The sequence below is a fragment of the Vulpes lagopus genome, chromosome 1 (genome assembly GCF_018345385.1).
Source record: "Vulpes lagopus strain Blue_001 chromosome 1, ASM1834538v1, whole genome shotgun sequence".
In the NCBI taxonomy this organism is placed as follows: Eukaryota; Metazoa; Chordata; class Mammalia; order Carnivora; family Canidae; genus Vulpes; species Vulpes lagopus.
In genome coordinates this window covers 102,943,486-102,963,382 of record NC_054824.1, presented here as the reverse complement: position 1 = coordinate 102,963,382, position 19,897 = coordinate 102,943,486, and the positions used below count along the sequence as shown (strand labels likewise).

Below are 19,897 nucleotides of genomic sequence, written 5' to 3'. Positions count from 1 at the left end.
GCAATATAGTTTAATTTTAATTGATTTTAATTTAAAAAGCCTCATGTACTTTGTGGCCATTGTATTGCCCATGCAGCTATAAACAAAGTCCAATGGACTACTATTTGTTGTGGATTCTGGTGATGAAGAAAGAATGAGAGAGACAAGCATGAGGTTTGAACTGTTATTCAAAGCCATGGAGTCACCAGGTTCTATTAACCTTTCATGAGTTCTCTCTTTCCATTCTTCTCTTTTTATTTTTATATCTGTCTGAAACATGGCCATCACTCTTATTTCTAGTCAGTTCTAGAGACTTTGTAAAGATGTTTCTTAATAAAGCACTACTTTAGTCACCTTACTTATATTGGTCTGCTGAAATAACTTCCCTGGCTCCTCATTCTTTCTAGAACTCCCCTCACTCTGCGTTCACAATCTAAAGAGTTTACTCCTGGCAGCCCCGGTGGCACAGCGGTTTAGTGCCACCTGCAGCCAGAGGGGTGATCCTGGAGACCCGGGGTTGAGTCCCATGTCGGGCTCCCTGCATGGAGCCTGCTTCTCCCTCTGCCTGTGTCTGCCTCTCTCTCTCTGTGTCTCTCATGAATAAATAAATAAAATCTTTTTTAAAAATACTTTAAAAAATAGTTTACTCCAACTGCAACATTCAACTTGTTTGTACTTTCTTTCCAGAAAAATTCAATTTTAAACATATGAGAACATCCAAAACGTGTCCCTGTAGAATTAATGAAATCTACTCTATATTTGCAAGCTGCCCAGAAAAGTTTCTTTAGTCCAATTATAGTTTTAATTCAGTAATTAAAAAAGAGTCTACTCGTAGCTTCTCCCATTTTTTTGGTTCTTCTCAACTATTCTTTAAATACTCAGTTTTTCTTTATAACATCACAGAGGTTGTAATATGCCTGGGGATGGCTGTGGTATAAAGGGCTGAAATTTTTATTATTTGTAACTTGGAGAGTTCATTTATTTATTCATTCTACAGATATTTATTAAGTACTTGTTCTGTGGTAGAGAGCTAGCGTTATATCAGTGCAAAACAAACAAAAACCAGAAATTTTTATCTACATAGAGCATAAATTTTAGTTGGATATTTTATAATATCCACCCTTCTCCCAAACCAGTATACTTAGATATAAAGGTTAGTGTGTAAGCAAATAATAAACATTCCATTTAGGGCTAAATTATGATGAAAAACACTTTTTATGTCATTTAAGTTGTGAAGTTAATGTTATTAATTTAAAGTCTAAAGTTTGTTTCTTTTGTATCATTTGAAACAGAGTATCCTGAAGATGTAGCTCCTACTGTTGGATTTTCCAAAATCGACCTTAGGCAAGGAAAGTTTGAAGTCACCATCTTTGACTTAGGAGGTGGAAAAAGAATTCGGGGAATCTGGAAGAATTATTATGCTGAGGCCTATGGGGTAATATTTGTTGTGGATTCCAGTGATGAAGAGAGAATGGAAGAGACAAAAGAGACAATGTCAGAAGTGCTGAGACATCCTAGGATATCGGGAAAGCCTATATTGGTGTAAGTAATGCTGGTGTCATTGTAAACACAGAAGCAGTGCCATTAGCCAATAAAGAAATTTACCTAAGTTACAAAATAAGCTAAAATTGTCACGTCCTAGTATAATAAATGTATAATAAATGTGATTAACTGGTTATTATTAATATAGTGAGGCCCTGTTATGTTCTCCATAAGGATTAGGAATTGGGGTATATTAAGAATAAAAGTTAGACTTAGATCTTCTGGCTATTCAAATATAAACTGTTTTATTTGATAATTTACTTGTTATCAAACTCTACATTTTGAAATGACCTATTAACAAGGTTCTAGAATGTTTTTCCACTTTTTTCCCCCTCTTAACTGATGTTTTGCCTTTGTCTTGTCTTTCTTAAAGAGTATTCTTGTTTGGAAATTATTTAAAAGGCTTATTCTTCTAATGCCACATTGATTTCTAAATTTGTATTTCAATATTTCCAAATTGATTATGTGATCTGCGTTGCTACCAACTTAATCATATGCTTATATCATTTTGTCTAGCTGCCTAAGCATTTTTTTAAAGTGACAAAGGACTTTTACACCACCTGCCCTCACAGCCTTTCTGCATAGTAAACACCAGATGGTGCTGTAACTCTAAGACATAGAAAAGGGAAAGTCCTTTATATTGCTCTTAAAATCAGAGTGAGCTGAATGTGTGCCCTTGCCTTCTTGTCCCTTTGTCCTCATGCTTGTTTCATTTCTGAGGATTAAAAAAAAAAAAAAAACAGCCAGCTTAATCATGTGGGTAAATAAGAAATTTTAAGCAGAGTTTCTCAGTGGTCCTCAGCGTAAATTAATATTTTTAAACAAAGTAGTTTGGAAGATCTGATTACACAAAGTAAGACTTCATGGCATCATTTATTTATACAGGTTATATGGCTTAATTTTTCACCAATTAATGAAGTTATTTGATTTGTGTAATCAGTTCTCACCTTTATTGAATCTGAAGGAAAGTTTAATAGATATTTATATGAAGAATGAACTGTATTGAACCCCGTAGGCTAAAATAGTCTCTACACATTTAAGCAAAGAACTAGTGACTTCTAAAGTAAAAAGTGTTAAAGATTGAGATGACTGATGCTCATGTGTAAAGTAATTGTGTGTTCATTTTTTAACCTAATATTTATTCTTTCATTTATTCATTCATGAATGTGTTAATTCAGCAAATATTTGTTGCACATCCACTATGTGCTAGGCATTGTTCTGGTGATGGGGATACATTTGGGAACAAAAACAATTTAAATCCATGTATGACCTCAGAAGCTTAACATTCTAGGGGGTGATACACACATAAATGTAATAAATAGTTATGTAGTAAATTAGGTGATAAATATATTGAAAAATGCAGGTAAAAGATCTAGGATCCTATGGTGGTGCTATGACGGGTATGTTATTCTTATAATTAGGATGATCATAGTAAGTCTTATTGAGGAGATGACACTTGAGGGGAGAGAGGCAGTCATACAGATGTATGTATGTGGAAAAGCCCTGAGGCAGGAGCACGCAGTTCGTAACTGACTACAGTTAGCACCAAGTGATCAAATAATGGTCATGAAGAGACCTGCTTTCAGTTCTCTCACCTCCTCCCTCATCTAGTAGATTTTCAGAATAGTGAGGAAAAAAATTCTGAAAATTTTCACCAGTATAGGGGATTGTTTCACTATTATAATTTCATGGTGAGATCTCGCAAAGACATGAGAGTTAATAATGGATGCTCATGCTTCTGAGATATAGAATGGTTTGTCATTTGACCAGTTTTTTCCAGGGGAATTTTACAACCAAAAGATCTTTATTAATAAAAGTAAACTGCTTTTGAAATGAATGTGCTTTGAAAATTTACAAAATGTACAAAATGCACATTTTTAATAAATTTAGTACACATAGGGGAAGGGTGAGTTAAAAAATGTTGATCGACCATGCAGAGCCAACCACTGCTAACATTTTGATGAATTTCCTTTGCATATTTTTGCAAAATTTGTAATGTATACAGTTGCATATAATATATAAAATTTTGTATCCCATCTTTATTTTTTTTAAATATACATATATTTATTTGTTGGTTTTTAAATAAGCTCTTGTGACCCTGAGATCTACAGTCACATGCTCTTCTGACTGAACCAGCCAGGGACCCTCTACCCCACTTATTTTTATGTTTCTAAATCCCTCTTAAATAACTATCTAAAACTCATATTTGGAAATTCTCCTATTTACCTATTTCTCTCTGATTTATAAGTAATTTCTCTTATTATGTCACTGTCCTGATATTGTTTGAGTCTCTCCTTCTCTCTGGTCCCCTTTATACTTCTCCCCTGTGTTCCTGGTATCAGCAGTCTCCTAAGCAGGCTCTCTGCAGTCTTGCCCATCCTCCAAGTTCTCCTCTACATTGCTACTAGGAGCCTTTTTCTTTATATGATGTTTTTCAAATTTATGAAATTTGGTGTTTCACCAAAGAAATCTGATGTTTTACAAAACTGGTACCTGCTTTAACAAGTGAAAGAATTCAAGAATATATTAAGAGTATGAGAGCTCCTTTTAGAGTACACATTTAGTCATTTTACAGTTCATCTGCTTCCAGTCCCTTCAGGTTGCCTTCACTGCTCCATGCAGATGAGAAATTCTGTGTAACTGATCCTGCCCTGGCACATAAGAGGTATGCCAAAGAATACTGCACTAGGTAGTAAGTGGGAAGGGCCTCCGGCAGAACCCTGCTAAGCTCAGTGCTCGGGCCTGATGTGTTGTGGAAATGTAGATGGAGAGTACCTGAATTAGGAGGCAGGCTACAGTGCTCCTTGTTGAACTTAGCAGCTTCCTTCCAGCCCACAAACATCTGGACCTATCATGGGCAAAATTCAATGACAGCATCTAATTTCTTCTCTTCATCCCTGTGTGAGCCTCAACTAGCTGATTTAGGATCCACAAAACCCCACAACTCACTTTAATACCTAGATAAATTTTGGGGCTCCTCAGTCAGTTCAGTGGCTGCCTTTCGCTCAGGTCATGATCCTGGGGTCCCTGGATTGAGCCCCGTATTGGGCCCCCTGCTCAGGCTCCCTCTTCCCCTGCTCGTCCCCCTGCTCATGCTCACTCTCTTTCAATTAAATAAGTAAAATCTTAAATATATCTAGATAGCTTTTTCTTCCCACCTTCTAATTATGAACAGTGAACAGTATAAAACCTCTGAGAAGATTCAGTCATTCAACAGAAATAAACCTTAAAAATTAGAACATTGTTTATAATCACAAAACTACAGATTGATGGAACTGGGATTCATTCATGCTATGGGCAGCGAAGTTAGATGACTAAAGCAGCAGGACCTGGGCCATCTCTGGGTCTGCCTTGCACACGAGCCTGACAGCATGTGTCACTACAATGAAGACATAACAAATTCACTGTATGTCACAGACTTGAGGGTTCTCTTGAAAGGTCAGATCATAGAACATCACTAGGCTTCTGTGTTTTATTAGCTCAGAAATTCTGTTTTACAGTTCTATAGCATTTACTACTTAATGAGCGTAATATTTTGATTAAAATCTCTGAAATAGTGGTGAAAAGTTGAAAAATCATGGATTTAGAGAGAAGATGGAGAGTCTGGAACCTGGATTCTGCAAGTTGGTGTGAATTTATGACCCTGGAAAGTCACTCTACTTCTTTGGACTTGGTGGTTAACTGCCTCTTCTATACTAAAAGTAGCTGGAAAATTTTGTAATTCTCCTTTTGTATTCAGCTTATAATTACGTGAACCATACTATATTCTTACTATTGTAAAAATCCATTTTAGTAGAAAAGTACAAGTGATTAAAGAGATGTTATTCAAATTTCTGCTCTGTAATCATGTTAACCTGTTTATTTACCTAGAAAGTGTTCCTTTTACTCTCATAGCTACAATAGGGATTACCTTATGTTCTGATTAAAGTTTGAATTATATTATCTGCCCTCATGTACCCTCCTATACTCTTGCTTTAACAATTTATAAATTAATTTAAAAAAAACAAAATTAGATACTCTAGACAGATAAAGACCTTTCCAATAGAAAAACAACTTTTGCAATTGTATCAATAGCACTGGAATCAACATAATCCCTAATTTCTTGCTTAGTTGAAATATAGTTGACATATACTATTAGTTTCAGGTGCATAACATAGTGATTCAACAATTATGCATATATTACAAAATGCTCATCATGTTAAGTGTAGTTACCATCTGTCACCATACAGTTATTACGATATTACTGACTCTATGTCTATGCTGTTCTTTTCCTTCCCATGACTTATTTTACAGCTGGAAGTTTACCTCTTAATCCCTTGTACCTATTTTACCTACCCCCACTCCCCTTCCAACACTAAGCCCATAGAAGTTTTTCATAAATAATATAAGGCACTATTTGTTGATGCCTCTGGAAAGAACTGAGCTGAAGCTTTCCTTTTTTATGGTTAAAACTCCTCTAATACTTAAAACTGGGATAACTCGAGATCCGAGGCTAAAATTTCCTCCCAGGACAATAACAATTCTCCTTGTGTTAGCACATTTAAACTTTTGGAATGATGCCACTTCCTCATTACATACTGTCTGTTTTCCTGTGGAGCTGTATGACCTATCTTTTGTCCAAACATTGTACATTAGATGCTTTGCAGTAAAAGTAATAAATATAGAGGAGTTTTATTCAGGGAAGAAAACCGTATCTCTATATGATCTTACTAGGTGTTAGGAACATTTCAATAAAAAATATTTTTTTGACCCAGAGGTCTTTGTCCTATGATGGCCTCCCAGGACCCTCTGAGATCACACACACAATCCTGAGTGTATGTGCACTTTTCTGTGGGAACAGATCCTAGCTCATCAAATTCCTAAAGGATTTCATGACCAAAAAGGTTAGAAACCATGACAGTGAGTTTCCATATTAGGAGGAACAATAACCAGGGTTTTATTATTACTTTTCCAAAAGAAGATTTTTGTTTCCAGACATTATATGCCTACTTGAGCCAACTTTTTTCTAGATAGTATTATAGGAAAATGTTAGTTTACAATTTTCTTTGAGTCATATTCTTTATTATAAGTGCTTAGAAGCTAATTAAGGTTACAGGTTACTCTAATACTGTCATAAAAATTTGAGGAAAATGCACTTTTACCAAGTTAGACCTTTAAATAATAAATAGGAGAACCTAAGTCCTTTATAGTTTGCTAGAAACTCATAAGTACGCAAGTATGGACTACCTATGTTCCTTACTCCCTCGATCCCTAGATATAGGTGGTGAGTCCTTTAATTGACTATTTTTAAGATTTCTCTTCTTTTCACAGTGAATCTTAACCAACTGTCATCTTCATCCACCTTATTCATATTGTTGACTCACCTCCAAACTTCCTTACCAAAGCCTTCCTTTTGTGTCTCCTAGCATTTAGCTTCACTCTTGGCAGCTCTAGTTTATAGTGAAGCTCCTCAGCTGGTTGACTTCCTAGGTAATTGATGCTTAAGGAACCTTCAGAAGTTCCCATCATTCCCTTCTCCACAGGAACACACTTTATTTAAAAACAGTATAACAAAAAGAAACCTGCTGGTAGTGTTGTTAGCAAGATGTTTTCTGGGATCCATCTGCATCAGCATCCGCCCACACCTTTTAGCTTTTTGCGAGTGGGGCCAGGGAATGGGCTTTTTTCACAGGTTCTCCAGATCATTGTGATGCACAGCAAAAATTGAGAACTACTGGTATAGGGGAAAGTGCGGGCTTTGGAGTCAGACAGGCCTTGGGTAGCTTCCTTGCTCTCTCTGAGCTTTCATGTCCCCATTTGTAAATAAGGATTTTAGTGTTGTCATGTGAATTTCAAATGATGTATTTATAGCAGCCAGTGCAGCACTTTATTAATGTTCTGTAAATGTGATGATGGATATGAATAGTTATTGTTGTTGATACACTGTGCCTGGATGGAGATCAGTTTTAGGAGTTTTAGGAGAGCCAGCTTTTTTTTTTTTTTTTTTTTTTTAGGAGAGCCAGTTTTAAAGTGTCTCATCGTATGAATTCAGGCCACATGAAGCTTCTGATTACAGAAAATGACATAATTTAGGAGGTGAGAATATAAGCCCAAATAAGTGCTCATATTAATTTTACCAGATTTCCTAATATCATACCTCTAATGCTTAATAATTTTTTCTCTTTAAGGTAGTAATTTTAAGGAAAAAAATTACTTTTTAGCACCTATTGAGTGTGTGAATAAAGTATTTACAAAATGTTCAACTAATTAAGTATCCTGTTTTTGTTGCTTTAGTTAGGGATTTTTTTGTTTTGTTTTAAGATTTTATTTATCTGAGATAGAGTGAGTGCACATGAGCAGGGGAGAGGGGCAAAGGGAGAAGGAGCCTGACGTGGGGATTGATCCCAGGACTCTCAGATCATGACCTGAGCCAAAGGCAGACTGAGCCAGCCAGGCGCCCCTCTTTTTTTTTTTTTTTTTTTTAAGATTTTATTTTTAAGTAATCATTATACCCAACATAGGGCTTGAATTTACAATCCCAAGATCAAGAGTCATATGCTCCACTGACTTATCCAGCTAACCAGCGGCCCCAGGGTCATTCTAATTGGTTTTAAAATGTAACAATGAAAATTATATGTGATACATGTGATGTATTGCTTGTTATAAATCTTTCTGTGCTTAAGTCTTGCTTTAAAAGCACTATGTACAAAAATAAATAAATAAAAGCACTATGTACAGATATAAATGCTAATAGAAAATTGCTATTTTATAAAGCCACCTGGACAAAATTATGTTAGTGAATATTAAATAATACTTAATATTCTCAGTTTCCATGATAAATAATTTAGGAACAGTTATAAACAGGCATCAGTAAGGTACCAGGTTAAAGGAAATAGTACAACTTTAGAAGGGACAGAAGAAACTTATCACCAGCTGTTTAGATGGAGAGTTTGTCAGTGGTTTTAAATTTATCTTTTTTTTTTTATAAAGTTCTTTATACATTTGGAGCTGACATGTGAAACATTTTTTCTTCAATAATACTTGATAATTGACAAAGTAGAAAGCTCTTTAATCTCCTTATATTTTATAATTTAGAAATTATTTTATAGTGTTAGTAGATATGTATATGTATATTCGTGCTGTCCTTTAATTTCATCATGCTTTCAGTCAATTATGTGGTCTCAGTTCTTTAGGAAATAGAAACTATTACATGAGAGTTCTCTCATTTAGGACCACATTTTTGCTGAACTATCCTTATCAGCTTTTCTTCCTGAATGTTGCCTTCTCTCCTAGTACTTGGAAAACATGCTTCAGCTCCTCTGTAAGGCCAGCTTCTTCATCTGTACTATAGGTCCCAGCCCTTCCTACTTTTGCATATAATTCCTTCCCTTTCTTATATCAAGACTTTGGCTCTCTGGATCATTCCCATTAGTGGGATAGTCTTGCCAACTATTATGGAATCTTTTGACTGCATTCCTCTTCAGCAAGTAGTTCCTTTTTATAGTCTTCTATTCGCATGGCTGGAGAGAATAGTTTATAGCAGCTGCTATACTTTTTCATACGACCTTCTTTCTTCCACATACTCCACTTGTGCTTAGATACCTACCGTTCCTTGAAACTGCTCATGTTGCAGTCAACAAACTGTCTCCACGTTGCCAAATCCATTTATCAGTGTGCTGTGCTCAAGTTCACCTTTCCCTCAACATTGTTCTTTTAACACAACATTGCAGCATGCTTTTTTGGTTTTCCTTCTACTTCATTGATGGCTTTTTCTCAATCTCCTTTATTAACTCTTGCTTTAGGAGGAAATTTTGGGATACTCCAGCCTCTTTTCTGGGCATCTGGTTTTTTACATCTATAAACTTCTTGGGTGATTTCATTCTAACATCACCTGACCTTAAATATTGTTTATTCAAAATGACCCAAATCTATATTTCTAGCTCTTACCTCTTCCAAGAGCTCCTGCTGACACAGCTAATATCTTAGAAATATCCACTTGGGCCTTTTATAGTAATCTCAGGTTTTCTTGGCCAAAATAGGATTCTAGATTTCCCTTTTACCCCGAATTCTGAAACCCTTATCTCTGTCTTTTTTTTTTATGACATCCTCATCCAGTCAGTATCCTATAGATTCGAGTTCTTAAATCTATCATAAGCTAGTCTAATTTTTTTTTCTTTCATCACTACTTGTATTGTATGTAGTAAAGAACTGCTAGAATCAGACTGCCTGGTTCAAATTCTGATCCTCACAGTTTCTGTGACTTGGAACAGGTTACTTAACCTTGCTGTACCTCAGTGTTTTTGTTGGTAAAAATATAAAATCATTAGAACAATGCTGAGATGTAATACATATTTTATTAATCCTGAGTATTAATACTGTCACCACCACCACCTCTACTCCCATTCTAGTCCATGCTTCCACCTCTTTTACTGGGCTTACTGCATTAACCTGATTGTTTTCTATACCTGCATACTTGTCCTCTACTCATCTGCCCCAAACCCATTCTAACCCACATACAGTGGACAGATTGATTTTTCTCAAATATAAATTGTATATTTTCAGGCCAAAACAGTCTGAGGGCTTTGGATTGATTAAACTTGCTGTAAAGTTTGAACTTATGTGGCTTACAAAAGCTTCAATCTAGCCCCTGCTGACCTTTCTTAACTTTATCTCTTACCTTGTTACTCTTCCCTTACCATGATACAGATGTATTACTCACTTTTCTTTAAGCAGAATACATTATGTCATCCTCAAGGTCTTTGTAACTGTTTTCTATGCCTGGGATATACTTTTACTTGTCTTAATCATTCAGATCTTCATTTACTATTACCTTTCAGAGAGACCCTCACTGACCACCCAACCAAAAGAAGCCACTCCAATCATCTGTGTCTCAACGCCTTGTTTTAAGTTTCTACTGAGAACTTAATATTATCTAATATTTATATTTGTTAGTTACCGGCTTTGTCCACTAAAATGTGAATTCCAAATCTCTGTCCCTCTGTGAGTTCAAACTCTATCCCCAGCGCAATGCTCAGCTTATGTGGTAAAGTGATGGAGAAACTTTGGAGAATGCAGTTACCTTTATTTTCTACATTATTTGCCAAACTTCTTGACTTGTAACAGAGTGTACTGAAGGGAGCCACGTTCAGGAAAACAGTGCCTTACTTTCTTAGGCCTTAAGCTAGATTCAGCTCCCAGTTACCAAACAGATTCTTCATTGAGTACATGGTTAGAATTTCCCAAGGTATGTTGGCCACTGAGTTAACTGACCTATCTGAGCATAAAAGATTTGACAGAGCTTCTGGTTTGATTTTGCTTTAATACAGCACTCAGAGGTCTTGTTATATATACCTCTTAACTACTAAAATACTCTCAAATACTCTCAAACAATCCAGAAGGACTGTTTAAGCAGTTGTCACTGACACTCATCTTAATAAGGCATTGAAAGTTACAAAAATACATACTAGCACTTGATAGTTGAACAGAAATATAAGATCATTGATTTCATTTTCAATAGTTAATCCATGAGTTTAAAGTTAACTATACTGTTTTTAGTTTAATAAGTGAAGGCTTGTTTTGTCACTGACTTCAAAAGTTTCCGTTCTAGCAGGTAAGGACTAAAGAGGATAATTATGACTTCGTTGTGATGAAAGTTGTGTGAATGGATCTATAAAATGAAGGAAAACACTGAAACTTAGGATATCTTCATCCTAAAACTGGAAAAATGTCTAAAATAGCCTCTTTATTTTGAACTACAGCATGGACAACACCAACAGCACAATACCTTACAAGGATTTCTTTTTTTGTATTTTACAGCTAGTCCAAATTTCTCTTTAGTAGTATTAACGTATTCTTTTGTACCGTTCACCATCATTTCAATATTGTTGATGCTTTCTCCTTGTTCCTCTACTAAAAGAGATATCTGAATGAAAAGGTCCCTTAAGTCCTTTATTTGGTTCTCCAAATTAACAAGTTCCTTGTGTCTCTGTTCTATCTCTGAGAGTTGTGCTTTAGTAATATTGATTTCTGTAAGTAAGCTTTCATTAAAAACTTCCCATTTTCCTTGATAAAGCATATCATTTATTTCTTCTTCAGGCACTTCTTTTCCAGCAACCTCAAGCTGACGGAAAATAAATGTCTTGCACTTCTCTTGCTTTGCTGCTATTGTATCATTGTATGTAAACATGGTTTGCTGAAATTGGCGGAACATAGCAGCATGCTGAGATTTCAGTATCCTTGTCACCACTGATGATGGACCATTTTCAGCCTCCGACTTTTTAACTTCTTTTACTAAATCATCCAAACCTCTATTAATGTGTTCTGCTTGGATTTTTATCTCCTTTGTAATGCTAGACTCTCTCTTAAGTAGACTAAACCTTCTCATTGAAGCCAACAGACTTCTCTGTTGCTGCCCAAATTTTTGAACATCATCTGTCAAATTGTTAATACTCTCCTGTAGTTTTTGGATTTCATGCAGGTGTCTCTCAGCTACAGGCTCTCTTTCATAAATAACAGCTTGCTGCAAAAACACTCCTTGTTCTTCTGCTTCTATAGCTGACACATGCCTGTCTTTAGAGAGTTCGATTTCCTTTGTTCGTTGCTTTAGTTCTTGAAGTCGATCTTTCATCTTCCCTTTCCTCTTAAGAAGCAAAAATGATTGAGTCAAACAAATAAAAATTTGGCATTTTTCCCTCAGTAGCAGTTGGCTTCACATAGCTATGTGTGTCTTCCAGGGAAAATCCTCCTAGTTTTCTAAAAAGAGGTTGAAAAATTAGAAAAATCATTAAGAACTTCCTCATAAAAATAACTGAATAGGAAAAGTAATGTAAAATAATTTATAAGTTATTGTGCATCTTTGTGGGACTACTGTGAATCCTTTTTGGTTGAGTAAAGTAGCTGAGAAAGCAGTGATAGAGACCCCGTTGCCCACAAATAAGTACTTTAGCGTCATAATATTGTCACATAATAGATTTTTGTGCATACAGAGAATATATGTTAGAATGGAAGATTTGACCATATAGTCAAGTTTTAGAAGTAAAAGGGCACTCTGAAAATGCCCTTACTACTAAAGATACTGTTCCCATTAGTTTGGTCTGTGTAATGTTAAACTCATTTTGCTAAATATGTGTAATTCAGTTAAAATCAGTATAGTGATGGCAGATTCTATTTGAGCACTTGAAATAATATGAAAATGTGGAATTTATTTTAAAATTTCTGAGGCTTCTTTCTAGATGGATTAACACATTATTTGACATAGCTTTTTTTTATCCATTATATACATATGAAAACATATTCTTGGTTTGATTATGCTCGTTTCCCATTCTTAGCATTCATTCCTTTGCAGAGATATCCAGAGTTAGAACAAAATTTATGTACATTCATATTAAGTGCTATTTTTTTTCAAACATGAGAATATATAAAGTCTTGTTTTGGGGTGCTCATAATATTGACATTATATCCTGTGTTGGTAGTTATCCACAGGATTAAATTTGGTGTACATAATTTATAAATAGTGATTTATATACATATATAATGATATGCATATGTACATAAAATGAAGGGAATAAATAGGGATGCAAACTGGTGAAGCCACTGTGGAAAAGAGTATAGAGGTTCCTCAAAGAGTTAAAAATAGAGCTGCCCTACGATCCAGCAATTGTACTACTAGGCATTTACCCAAAGAATACAAAAGTACTAATTCAGAGAGTTATGCCCCAATGTTTGTAGCAGCCACATCTACGTCCGTGTTATAGAAACAGCCTAGGTGTTCATGGACCAATGAGTGGATAAGGAAGAGGTGGTATGTATATATACAATGGAATGTTACTCAGCCACAAAAGGGAATGTAATCTTGCCATTTGCAATGACATGGATGGAGCTAAAGTATATTACACTAAGCAAAATAAGTCAGACTGAGAAAGACAAGTACCATATGATTTCACTCCTATGTGGAATTTAAGAAACAAAACAAATGAGTAAAGGAGGAAAAGAAAGAGAGTGGGAGAGGCAAACTAAGAAACAGACTCTTAACTATAGAGAACAAACTGATGATTACCACAGGGAGGGAGGGTGAGGGGATGGGTTAAATAGGTGATGAGGCTTAAGGAGGGCACTTGCTATAATGAGTCCTGGGTGTATGGAAGTTTTGAATCACTATATTGTACACCTGGAAATAATGTTACACTGTATGTTAACTAACTGGAATTTAAATAAAAAATATATTGAAAAAGGCAATCTATGTTAATATTTTCACGGTACATCTTGACTTTAGAAAGGCACTTAATAATACCTTTCATGATATTTTTGCAGATAAGAAGCTGTTGGGGAATTAGAAATGATGCATCGAATCACATATAGTATTAGTATAAGCCAGAGAAAAATCAACCAGTGTTGGTATTCAAAGATTAAAATAACATAGGACTGTATACTAAAAGTAACAAAATTATGTTTAACCAGGACAGATGTAATATATTGCAGCGAGTTTAGAAAACACCTTTACATCTATAAAATGGAAGATCCTGTGTTCATAGCAGTACTTATGAAAATTACTGGAGATTTTAGTTGATTCTGCGCTTTCTACAACATAATCATGCTTTCATGAAAAAATAGTGTCATGTCTAGATTGACTAAGAAAAATGACATTAGGCTAGATGACTCTGGGCCAGTCAAAGCAGATGGAAAAAGGGCTGTGTTAGGCTCTGATGTTTTGAGATGAAAATCCATAAATTGGGAATTTCCAAATTGTCATGGAAGGATGAGATTGGAAGACTGTAATACAAAGAGAATCATTGGAAGGAATACAAATACTTATCCTGCAAAGGAGATATAGGGAATGTCTACAGCTGGTTTCTGGAATGTATAGGTCTGTATGTACTAGAGGGATATGACTTACTTGGTGTTAGTCCAAAGACGATGGGTGAAAATCACATGGAGAGAGGTTTGATTTAATATAAAGACTTTTCAAACAGTAGAATTGTCCCAGGTGGAATGAACTGCTAATGAGTTAATAAGCTTGCCCTCACTGGAGGTGTTCAAGATTCCTGGACGATGACCCAGTTGAGCATGTAGAGGCCTGTGTTGCACAAAAAGTTAAGCCAGTGTCCTAACAATACTCCTTTAGTTTTAAAGGATTGGTATTTTGTCAAATAATTATTGAGGCTTACTATATGCAAAATTTTAAATGCTGTAGTATTTATTAAATAATATCTGTCTCTGAATAATTTACGCTCTTAGGGGATTTGGGACAGTAGACAAACATAAATGAGACCATTTTGGATCTTGATAGATCAGTTAAGCGTCTTCTCTAAGGAGGTATTTGAGCTGTGAGACCTAATGTTGAGAAGACAGCCAAGGGATACTATCTGGGGTGTAGGAGATGGGGTGCCAAGCCAATGAATGGAATTCCAGAAAGAATCCCTATAAGTTAATTAATTTCTGCATTTTTCTTATGGGAAATTGAGAATCAGAGGAGTTAAATGTCTTATCCAGAGCTTGTTAGTAGTAGTACTGGTTAAATAATGCCACATTTCCTGGCTGCTAGACCAGTGCTTTTCTCAGCATAAGATATATAAAATTTCCTAGAAAATATATTACATAAAGCTGGGATAATCTATATGCTCTTTTGTATTCAGTATTTTATTAAATATCTGATGATTATGTTGGTATAGATATTTTAAAGCACTCAAAAGCATTGGGAAGTGGTTGTAGAAACAATTCCTCATGTGGCAACTTTGTGAAAGCGGAATTACCACTCATAATTTACTATATATACCTCTGCTAAAGACAACCATCTTTCCAGTAAAGAGGGAGGTTGATGCAAAAGTCAGTTAGCTTAATGATTTATCTTGAATAGCTCCCTACTGCTCTTTGTTTGTTTTAGTGTTATTTATTACTTCCTCCTCTGTATGCTCTCTCTGGTATTAACTTACTGATGCTGAAAATAAATTCTTCCCCAAAGTTTTTAAGATATTATGTCGCTTTTGATGTAGTTGCAAACTTTTTCTTTTTTTAAATTGACTTTTAAATATGCCTTTTATTTTCCTCAAATTAACACATATAGACAGTTTAAGAAGTCAAGTCACTTCAAGGCTTATAAAGATAAACTGCTGACCCCTGCCTGCCCCACCACATCTCATTTCCAGTTTCCCACTCCCAATGGCAGTAATTTTCAGCTTCTTAGCTGTATGTTGCTTTTAAACTTTCTATTTCTAGGTAATTTGCTTATGTAGGTGTTTCTGCTTTTTCAATTTTAAATATTATATTGAATCTCTGCTATGACAAATATGAATTTAACTTTTTCTTAAACCCCGAGACTTTCCTCAATTTTCCCTCTCTCAATATAGTTAACCATAATTTTTGGTTAGTCAATATTCTGTGTTTACATTACCATAACTACGCATTTTCGTAGTTCAAATGTTACATATGCCAGAGTCACATAAGGTACTGTGGTCATACTTCCTTCCTCAGATAATTTTTTTCATTGTTTCTAGGCCTTTTCAGTGGATAGAGCTAGGAAATGTGTATTTTCACTTTAAGAAAGTTTTTCATTGAAGTATCTGCGTGTATATAGAAAATGCCCAAAATAAAAATGTTTAAGATAATGATTTTTCACACATCCATGTAACTACCACATTGACCAAGGACTATGTAACTTCTAAAATTTCTCTTGAAGACACTAATTATCGAAGTTTTTCAGTTGCCTCATTTTGTGCATGTGCATTACTAACTCATTCTAAAACTCTTCAATTGGGATCCCTGGGTGGCGCAGCGGTTTGGCACCTGCCTTTGGCCCAGGGCGCGATCCTGGAGACCCTGGATCAAATCCCATGTCGGGCTCCCGGTGCATGGAGCCTGCTTCTCCCTCTGCCTGTGTCTCTGCCTCTCTCTCTCTCACTGTGTGCCTATCATAAATTAAAAAAAAAAACAACAATTGAACTGAAAATATCCTCTCTCTCTCTCTCTCTCTCTCTCTCTCTCTCTCTCTCTATATATATATATATATATATATATATATATATTTAAAGATTTTATTTATTTATTCATGAGAGACACAGAGAGACGAGGCAGAGACACAGGCAGAGGGAGAAGCAGGCTCCATGCAGGAAGCCAGATGCGGGACTTGATCCCAGGACCCTGGGATCACGCCCTGGGCCAAAGGCAGGCGCCAAACTGCTGAGCCACCCAGGTATCCCTCTGTTGTGAACTTTGTCAGTAGTTTGTCTCTAGTGGGTAATTATATGTAGATGCTCAGAGTGCTCTGCCATATATATATATATATATAAACCTATTCTTTGTGTTTGGTACTACCAGGCCCCCTGGGAGCTTTCCCAATTTATCCCAGGTAGTAGAAGTATGGGCTTGATGTTTCTCTAGTGATTTCTGTAGCCCACATAATATACATATGAGTCTGATTTTTTTTCTAGTGATTTTTATATAGCCCCAGTGGACACCTCCCTTCTTGCTGTAATCTTAGACAAACCAACAGGTTTTCCTGTGTCTGTATATGGACTATATTCTATTTTTTTCTAGTTCACTACTTCAGGTAGGAAGCCCAGTTTTAGTCTATGCACACATTCTAACCCACAACCTCTAAGATAAAGTATTTGCATGGAGTTTGCTTTAATTCCCACTTTCCATTTTGACTATGATTGTGTTCCCTTTTCAATTCTGGCATCTGGAAATTTCCTGTTCCTCAAATCTAACAGTGCAGTTTAAAATTTTGTCTTTTTTCCCTTAAGATTATATCAAATACTCTATATAAGAGGGGGGAATATCTTGTGGATCTGGACTGAAAGTCATGGGTGATTATCTTTACAAAGTTAACTAATTCAGAATCTTCCTCAAATCCTTAGCATATGTACATGTAAGGTGCACTTACATGTTACATAGAAGTGGCATTTTCTAGTAGCTACATGCTTGTAACTATGTGCATAACTATTTCTACCTTGGCTGCTTGATCTTCTAGCTTCATGAAGCAGAATATTAGGCAAAGTGAGACATCTAAGCTTATTAGAATTTGAAAGTTAGAAGAGACAGAGTTCATGAAGCCAGAAAGTATAACAGCTTAGACTATGTGAAATTGATGAGATCACCATCGTATGTAATCTTTTCTGTACCTTACATTTATTTTTCTTAGGTTGGAAGAGTTCTATCCAAATATGAACCATCTTTCAGCATATTTAGCTTACTGTATTGTACAGTTTTGAACTGTACTATATTAATAACCATCTTCAAGCTTAAACATGGCATTTGTAAAACGAAAGTTAGAAGACTATTATAAATATAGTAATCGACTTTGACAATTTGTTCTAGGAAATAGAAAAGTAAACCTTGTATGACTCAAACTTTCTCCACCCTGTTACAAACAGGGGATATTCTCAAAAATAGAAATATGAATAAAATTACCTCATGCTTTAAGAAATATGCCCTGGGATAGATACAGATATATAGATTTTTTTTTTTAGCAAGGCGTTTCTTTCTACAGTTACTATATTAAATACAATATTTTAATAAATGTAACCAGTTTTTATACAACATAAAATGGAATGTTCTTTTGCTTTTATGAATGAAGACAACTTGTAGACATTTTCTTAGTTCAAGGTGAAAGCAGCTGGTATTGGAAAATCACCTCTTTGGCTACTTAAATATGGAAAACAAACTTTAAAAAAATTGGCAAATTGCACATATTCTTTCAAAGCTTAAATTATCTGATGTTTTTTGTAATGTAATCTTTCAGTGCTTCCCCCCCCCCCGTTCTATTTATTGTTAATAAGTTGCTAAAATTAACTTGCTTAATGTAACAATAAGACCATTTTTGTTTAAATATTTAAGACCCTTGTATAATTCTGAATTCTAACTTATCTGATTAAGTGGTATATACATGAAATGACTTTTATGTTAAATGTAAAACTACATAACCATGGAGATATGTTGTAGGTGTGTCATAGCCAGCTTTCAAGTCCACCCTTAAAACGTTTTAAAAAGTCATTATGATTTTGATTGAAAATGGATTATTTATTAAGTTCTAACATTGTAAGAATTATAAAATAACTGGAGAAATAGCAAAAAAAATAAATTTTTAAGCATCATATATATTGCTTAATTTTCAAAGTATTAGACCTACATATATATATATGTTACATTTAAATAATGCTGACTTAAATTTTTTAAACTATTAAATATATTTATATTGAGTTTTATAATTTCTGTCAATTATTGAAACATTAAAAATGTATTTTGATATTTTTACTGTAGTCCTTTTACAACAGTTATTTTCTTTTTTTTTTTTTTTTAAGATTTTATTTATTTATTCATGAGAGACACAGAGAGAGAGAGAGAGAGAGAGGCAGAGACATAGGAGAGGGAGAAGCAGGCTCCATGCAGAGAACCTGATGTGGGACTCGATTCCGGGTCTCCAGGATCAGGCCCTGGGCTGAAGGCAGCGCTAAACCTCTGAGCCACCCGGGCTGCCCCCAAAGTTATTTTCTAATTTTTTCCAGTTTAAAATATTTTTGGAAACAGCAGTGAAGAAATTAAGACCTTAGAGAAAATTATTTTAACTTAAAAATTACACGTGTCTCAAATTTAAGCCTAAGTTTTTCACAGTTAAATGTAAAAGTATTCTCTAAAGCAAGCACAATATGACTAATTTATAGTCAGCCTACAAAAGAAAGAATTTTGTGTTTAGAAAATCTGACTTTTTCGTGTTTCCAAAATGAAAACTTATTTTTTAAAGGAATTAAAAGAAAAAGTTGATTTTTGGTACAGTGGATTATTTCTAAGAGCTCTAAACCCAAATCTTATTCAATATATTAGCAGTATAAATGAACAGATCAGCTACCTGTCCAAATCTGAGCAAACCAGTAACTTTAATTATCTATGTAGTTATTTTTAAATATCACACAATCCAGTCTTTGGATGTCTTGCATGGAAAAGTACAAAAAAAGAGTAATTTATTTACCTTTGTCTTGTTCTTTTTGTTGCTTTCCACCTGCGGTGTTGAGGTCCTGCCCTTAAGAGAAAGACTGAGTATCGTCTATAACGTTTCAATCAAATCATTTAAAGCCTCTGTGTTATGGTTCACAGGCTAATTTCTGTATGGTTTTTCATATAGTTAATGTAATTGAAAGCCAAATAATGAAGTCAAGTAAGTTAGACATACAGTTGTCCTTTTGCTGTTAGTATCAAATGAGAGAACAAATTGCTTACTTCACACCTGGAGAATCCGGTTTTGCCTGTTAGACTCCCATTCTTTAGATTAAAGGAAGATCATTTTCATTGGAGCTAGCTGGTAACAGGAAGTCCTTGTTAAACTGCTTACATAGAGTATTTGGCACAGTCTCTCTATTTCTGATTCTGTATTCTATATAAAATACATGAGTCACAAAAGGACGGTCTG

At 35.0% G+C, this 19,897-nt stretch overlaps 2 protein-coding genes across 4 annotated transcripts in view; one reads left to right on the top strand and one right to left on the bottom strand.

Annotated features, from left to right (window-relative positions):
• The window catches only part of ARL13B (ADP ribosylation factor like GTPase 13B), a 63,301-nt gene that overhangs the window by 15,782 nt on the left and 27,622 nt on the right, over positions 1–19,897 (top strand). For 2 of the 3 annotated variants that reach the window (XM_041769959.1, XM_041769952.1), the window contains exons 3-4: positions 1,272–1,521; positions 4,112–4,186. In XM_041769959.1, coding sequence (XP_041625893.1) covers positions 1,272–1,521; positions 4,112–4,186 — 325 coding nt within the window. The remainder of the gene's footprint in view (positions 1–1,271; positions 1,522–4,111; positions 4,187–19,897) is intronic. The other variant, XM_041769968.1, reaches the window with a different exon arrangement.
• STX19 (syntaxin 19) lies at positions 8,070–19,667 on the bottom strand. The gene is made up of 2 exons (XM_041769980.1): positions 19,460–19,667; positions 8,070–12,252 (listed from the first exon to the last, which is right to left on the bottom strand). The coding sequence occupies exon 2, from the start codon at positions 12,125–12,127 to the stop codon at positions 11,243–11,245; it is 885 nt and encodes a 294-aa protein (XP_041625914.1). The 5' UTR covers positions 12,128–12,252; positions 19,460–19,667; the 3' UTR covers positions 8,070–11,242.

What these genes read in the sequence shown, in the direction of transcription:
- STX19 (XM_041769980.1), bottom strand. Translation starts at nt 12,127, where the DNA reads ATGAAAGATCGACTTCAAGAACTAAAGCAACGAACAAAGGAAATCGAA.